This window comes from Dipodomys ordii, unplaced genomic scaffold, assembly GCF_000151885.1.
Source record: "Dipodomys ordii isolate 6190 unplaced genomic scaffold, Dord_2.0 Scaffold7, whole genome shotgun sequence".
Lineage (NCBI taxonomy): Eukaryota > Metazoa > Chordata > Mammalia > Rodentia > Heteromyidae > Dipodomys > Dipodomys ordii.
This window is the reverse complement of record NW_012267223.1, coordinates 16880984-16887932: the sequence shown is the minus strand read 5'-3', so window position 1 is coordinate 16887932 and position 6949 is coordinate 16880984. Positions and strand designations below refer to the sequence as shown.

The 6949-nt window shown below is 40.6% G+C and overlaps 1 protein-coding gene across 1 annotated transcript; it reads right to left on the bottom strand.

Annotated features, from left to right (window-relative positions):
- Positions 1–4387: 4387 nt before the first annotated feature.
- On the bottom strand, positions 4388–6350 carry Tob1 (transducer of ERBB2, 1). The gene has a single exon (XM_013038027.1). The coding sequence runs from the start codon at positions 6179–6181 to the stop codon at positions 5144–5146; it is 1038 nt and encodes a 345-aa protein (XP_012893481.1). The 5' UTR covers positions 6182–6350; the 3' UTR covers positions 4388–5143.
- Positions 6351–6949: the final 599 nt, after the last annotated feature.

The window sequence follows — 6949 nt, the reverse complement described above, 5'->3', positions numbered from 1 at the left end:
TTAAAAGACTGAGTCACCTATTGGGAGGTGCTGTGGGTCTTTAAGAAGTGGGTGAGGCTCATTGGCAGGTACTTAAGTTGTTGCAGCTGTGGGTGAAGGATCAAGTCTCTTTCTTACTGTGAATTGTTTGCCCCCACAGGCACTCTTCCTTATTGCCATCTGGTGCCCCACCAGAGGGGTAAAAATCACTCCATCTTGGACTAGAACCTTTAGAACTGGTAAGGGTAATTTAGTGAGCAAAAGAAACATTTTCTCTTAATCAGGTACTTTATCTTAGTAGTATAAAACTAATATACACGATCAATATACAATCTCTTACTATACCCTTCTCTTTAAACTGTTGTAGGAATTCTTAAGTTGTGCCAGGCACCTGTAGCTCACGCCTGTAATCCTAGCTACTCAGGAGGCTGGGATCTGAGGATTGTGGTTCAAAGCCAGCCTGGTCAGGAAAGTCTGTGATACACTTACCTTCAATTAACCACCAGAAAACCAGAAGTGGTTCTGTGGCTCAAAGTGGTAGAGTGCTAGCCTTGAGCAAAAGAGCTCAGGGACAGCATCCAGGCCCCAAGTTCATCATGACTAACAAAAGAAAGGAAAGGAAGGAAGAAGGAAAGAAAGAAAGGAAGGAAGGAAGGAAGGAAGGAAGGAAGGAAGGAAGGAAGGAAGAAAGAAAGAAAGAAGGAAAGAAAGAAAAGAAAGAGAAAGAAAGAAGGAAGGAAGGAAAAGAAAGAAGGGGGTTGGGAAGGTGGCTCAGTGGTAGAGCACTTGCCCTGCATGCATGAGGCCCTGGGTTCCATTCCTCAGCACCACATAAACAGAAAAAGTTATGGCTCAAGTGGTAGAGCACTAGCCTTGAAGCTGAAGAGCTGAGGGACAGCGCCCAGGCCCAGAATTCAGGCCCCACGACCGACAAAAGAAAAGAAGGAAAGAAAGAAAGGAAGGAAGAAAGGAAGAAAAAAGGAAGGAAATAATTCTTTAAATTGAGTCTTAATAGATCAAAAATGGTTTTATCCCCTACCAGAACCCTGGGCTTCAAATCAGAAAAGTAAAGTAACTCTGAGGAGACAAGGCATAGCGCTGAAGAGCATAAACTTGGCAATCACTACCTGAGTCTGAATCCCACACTGCCACTTCTTGGCCAGGCAATGCATGAATTGAGCTTTTTCTGTCTCTGTCTTCCCAGTGTGCAAGATGAGTATTTACCTATATAATTTACACCAATAGGAAAAAAAGCCTCAGCAAACACAAGTTACTCTTACACAGATCTGTGATCCTTTAAACACTATTTTCTCAATATATTACAACAATTAAAGAACTCTGACCCTCAAGTGACCTCTGGGACCAATTTATTCACATATGTGTCATTTTGCTCATTTCTTTTGAAACAGGTTTCACTTTTTAGAATCTCTGGCCTCTTCCTGCTACAGCCTAGCTCTAGTGCTGGGATTACAGGTGTAAACCTCCATGCCTGGTCACATGTTTTCTACACAAGGCTTTTCTCCTCTGTTCTCTTTTTTTTCTCTTTTGTCAGTTGTGGGGCTTGAACTCTGGGCTTGGGCACTGTCCCTGCACTCTTCAGCTCAAGGCGAGTGCTCTACTGACCACAACGTCACTTCCTTCTCTTTTCTCCTACTAGGGTAGGGTAGGGTCAGGAGGCATGCATTTCAGCCCAGCAAGGATATAATCAAGCCTTCTTTATCTGTGGGTTTTGCAACTCAAAAATATTTGAAAATAAACCCTGTCTGCACTTCAGTGTGTACAAACTCTTCCTTTCATTGTTCCCTCAACAATTCAGTTTAACTAGTTATGTAGGATTTACATTGTGTCAGGTACTATAAATCATCTACAGAGGAGCTAGCATACAGGAAGATGTACATAGGTGGCATGCAAATACTACACCATTTTATTTTAGGGAGATGAGCACTGTCACATTTTGCTATGGGCAGAGGGGATGTGGACAGCCCCTCCCCCAGGTTCTCTAGGGACGGTTCTGTATTTGATATACTGTGCCTCTGCTATTGATGCTTGAGAACATAGGGTTTCCAACCAGCCTTTTTTTTTTCTGCCAACCCTGGGGCTTGAACTTAGGGTCTGGGCACTGTCCCTGAGCTTCTTTTGCTAAAGGTTAGCACCCTACTACTTGAGCCACAGCACCACCTCCAACTTTTTCTGTTTATGCGAGCTTCAAGCATGCAAGGCAAGCACTCTATCACTAAGCCACATTATCCTTTTAAGTCAACTTGTTTTAAAATAGCCTAAGTCCTGAAGGAAGGTTTGTTAGATTAAATCTCCCAGTTAAGGTCCTGTTTGTGAATGGTATTTAACAAACAATACATATTAGAAAACTCTGGGGATCCTACAGTATCACCTTCAAAGTGTCTCTCTGTAAAGACAGAGGTTTTTACATTTGCTTTCTAATGTAGATAGCAACTACTCAAGATTTCACTCTGCATTTGGTTTAGCAAGGCAAGGTGAAGGTAGTGTTAATAGGTTAAATTGCAAGGTATTTCATTTGCCTCCCCCGCTGGTGAGCTTCCGGACCTGTAAGGCTGTGGTGGACACAGGGACAAGCCACTCAAGAGGCTGCTAGTGTTCAGTAACCAGAGCCACAGAGGTCTATGAAAATCACCCCTCAAACTGTCAACCAAAAATAGTGTTCATGCAAAGGACCAAAGCCGGATGACAGGGAGAAGACGATTTAGGAGTAAGACATAAGCTTTCCTTTAGACCTGCTAGACAAAAGCACCTTGTGTGAACAATTTCCATTCCAAATGAGCAAAACAGGCATGAAAAAAGAGCCTTTGTTCATTCTTAAAAAAAAAGTCCTCAAGAATACCAAACTCCAACTCCTGAGTTTTCATAAAACCAATCAAGAGAAAATTTTGAGTTGCTAGTTCCCAAATGACAAATCGACAAGAAGGAATTTCCCTAATATCTCACACATTATTAAGCTCCGAATTTGGAATCTGAAGATGTACTAGTCTCAAGTACATCTATTGGTTACGTGCTATCTTATTCTGGTTTTCAGAACAACTATGTTCACGCAGACTCTCATTTATGGGCAGTGTTCTTCAAAGTTATGCTTATTGCCAGTCTGTAGCAACAAGAGCTCTTTCAACCTTTCCCCAAGACCCAAACCATTGTTCAATCCTGATGATCACCAAAGCTCAGAACTGGTAAGTGTTGGCAGACCAGATCTCAACCGGGCCCGTGGTTCTGATACTTCTTCCTAGCCTCATTCTGTCCACTGAGGGACAAAAGCCTCACCATGGAGCTAACAGAGCAGTTCAGCTTGCTTATTCCCAGTGCTTGTTTCCTTAAAACTTCTTATTGCTCTACACTGCATCAGTAAGGAACAAAAGGCTTTTGTAAACTGGTGTCCAAAAACCTCATTTGGGACCAAATTTATTTCACTGGTAACCCAGGCAGTGCTGGTTTCTTACTCTAACAGTACAAGAATTATTTGTTATTTCTTGTTCAAGACAATTTTCCCACCAATGCTCTGTCAATACCATATCAATGGACATTTAAATAGTGAAGTGACTCATTCTACTTTAAAGATGTTTCTTAAAATTCACTGGCCTAAAAAAAAACACAACATCCACCAAGACCCTATACTAATCAACAAGACCCCAAAAAGCAGTAAAATGGGTATCACTTGCAGAAAAAAACAAACACACACTTTGGGGAAATGAAGACAAATCCTAACATCTATTGACTAGTCCAAATGTGAATGGGTCTTGATCACAATTTCTCCAACTACATACACTTGAACCTTCAAGTGTGAAGATTGGTAACACAAGGTGAATAGAACCAACATCTACTATATACCTATATATGGAAATATTATTATGCATAGCTTAGGGTGCTCTATTTTTTCTTTTATTAAGTAGTTGTACAAAGGGGTTTGTATTTGTTTAAAAACAAGGGATTAAGAAACAGATCTAAATATTTTCAAGTTATGTCATTTGCTTTGTCTAAGCAAGTTTCTGAGCGATTCATCTCCCAATTAAAAACAGAAAAATGATCCTACGTTGTCTCTCTCTCCATACTCCTTTTCAAACAAATGCTCTCAGCTTACACGAGTGAATCTCATTGCATCCCCTGGTGCCCTCCCAGATGTCAGCATGACATTGTTATAAAATAGGGTTGATTGGCCTTAACACACCTGCCTCATCATGGGGAACAAACACGGACTGACAAGGACTGTTATAAGGTTGCCCAGGGCACTGGCCATGCTGCACACTATTTTGGTGCACAGTGGGGCCACGGTTTTCCATTACTCCTTGGTGACTCTCTGAGTCAAACCTTCCTTCCCTATTAGCATTTACAACTAGACTCCAGTTCTCTCGTACATGCTGAAAAACAAAGAACACACGCTCGGCCCTTTTAATTTTAAAGAATTTTAATACAAACTTAATATAAACTATTTCAGTCCCTCTTAACATGTAAGACACTGACTCAAAATACTTTTATACCGTTTTTTTTCAAGTATTGCACAATATAGGTACAAAATTAATATTTACGATTACATTTTCTTCCATAATATATAGCAAAAATCTTTAAACCTTTAACAGAAAATACATTTTTTTTGAAAAAGCAAATATTCGTACATTTTAATTCCACCACTAAAGGAATATCCTGTACACAATTTTCAGAATAGCTGATGTCTTTAAGATGGATATTTTACAATTTCAGTAAAAAAAATACATGAAGCTGCTGCTGTCACAGATCACTGTAGTAAAAAGATATAAATGCAATACCATGTCGTAGAAACAATATATATATATCCTCTGATATTTTACAAACTTTGTACTAAATTAAATTATACAATTAGAAAAGACCAATAAACCCACTTATTAGTGCCAATTTTTTATAAAAAAAAAATCAGCCATGTCCTTGCTATATCTTAAATACTGTAAGAGGCCATATCTGAGAGTATACTTGAAAATATACAGTCAGTGTAAAATAACTTTGTGCTTGGTTGGCAAAGGAAAAACGATGCATGTTTTTATTTTTGTAACCAAGCTTGAATGTATCCTTACTATAAGCTTAAAAAAAAAAATCTCAAGGAGGTGAAAAAAATTCCCCCTTGGGCCCGTGCATGTTTAATGTGTACGATACATTTTCTCTCTCTCTCTCTCTAGTTAGCCATCACAGGCTGGAATTGCTGGTTAGAATACTGCATGTTATTTAAGCTAAAATTCAAGCCATCTACAAAAGACTTGTCATTGAGGCCTCCATAGGCTGCAAACACATCAAAGGCATTACTGTACTGGAGAGGACTGAGGTTAAGGGGGCTGTCACCTGGGAACATTCCATTGGTACTACTACCTTGACCCTGCATATTAGGAAAAATAAATTCCTTGGCATTAGGAGAAAGAGCAGAGGTTTTCTGCTGCTGCGGCTGCTGTGGCGGAGGGGGGAGCGGTGGGGGCTGGGCTGGCTGCTGCTGTTGCTGTGGGGGCTGTTGGCTGCCCAGGCCCAGCCCGTACAGAGAGTGCATTGAGGAAGAGATGGCTTTCTGCTTCAGGAGGTCGTTCACATTCAGGCCCAGGTTGATGGGAGAAGTACGTGCAACCTTGTTGCTCCGGCCACTGTTCTTCATTTTGGTAGAGCCGAACTTGGTGGCAGCAAAAGTGGCAGTGGTAAAGGTTAAAGGCTGGGTGGAGCGGGGCATGAAGGTCGGGCTCACAGCAGCAGAGTGACCGAAGGGAGGCGATGGAGAGCTTGACGCGGAGGAGGCTGGGTCGCTTATGGGCATAAAGACCTGGGCCTCGGGGTTGAAGCTGTTTTTGATCTCCTTATCCAACTCACATCCATTTTCATTATTATCATCCACATAGAGCACCTTCACTGGTCCCTTTTCACCAATTTGGTAGGAAACCTCAAATGGGTCGATCCAAACACTAAGATCCTGTGGCAGATTGCCACGAACATCATCAATGTCCAAACCACTCTCTTTGGATGCTTGCTCGATCACTGGGTCCACTTTCTCCCCTACATGTATACATCTAAACCCTGAGCCTTTGTATGGCTTTTCAGGATACCAGTGCCCTTCATATTTCTTCTTCAGAAGTCTTTCAAGCTCTTCACCAAAAATGTTGACTCGTCTCCTGGGAAGCTTATTGTACAGATATGAAATAATAAAATTGAGTGCTACTTGGATTTCAAGCTGCATAGCTGCTATGCCACAAAGTTAAGTTTCTTTCAACTCCTCCACAAAAAAAAAAAAAGCTCAATTTGTGGCAGAGAAACAAATTCTCATTCAAAGTGCTGGTATTAGTAGATTATCCTTCACCTTGAGTGGTCTTGTTCCTTTAAGAAAAAACAAAACAAAACAAAAGCAAACACGTCCAAATAAGATCAAGGGAATGTCTCATCGGCTTTTTAAATTTAATCCTAGAGTAATTTCTCTTTTGAGAATGTTAGGTTAGAGAGCCTGGAAAATATAATCAGTACTAAATACAGGAATAGATAATAGTAAGCTCTTTATTGAAGTTCAAAAATCTCCTGGACAGATGCCTGTGAATAGTACTTTTTTAGAACTGTATTCTGTAATATATAGAACTTTTGGGCATACTTGGTTTAAATCTGCTCTATGTTAAACATTTAGACATTTGCAAGTCAGCAGAATTATGTTGGATTTTTCGGAGTACACGATGCTGAGATGAAAAGTGCCAAAAGAACTGTCGCCCTCATAAATGAGCCAAATTACTCTAAGTAGTTGTGATCCTAAACATACTAAGGATACGCGCACACACACAAATAACTGCCCTTCTTCTCTAGCTATCTTCTCAGCTTCTTCTTCCCCTCCCCAATCGGACATTTCCTTTTCAGCAGCCAGTATAATAACAAAAGCAACAACCACTTTTTAAAAACTCTTACTGATTATTGTATTTAAAAGGCCATGTTTCCTAGCTGCACTGGATTTTAAAGAGCCCCCCCC

Bases quoted from the DNA above. Each gene is read 5' to 3' on its own strand.
- Tob1 (XM_013038027.1), bottom strand. From the start codon at position 6,181: ATGCAGCTTGAAATCCAAGTAGCACTCAATTTTATTATTTCATATCTG.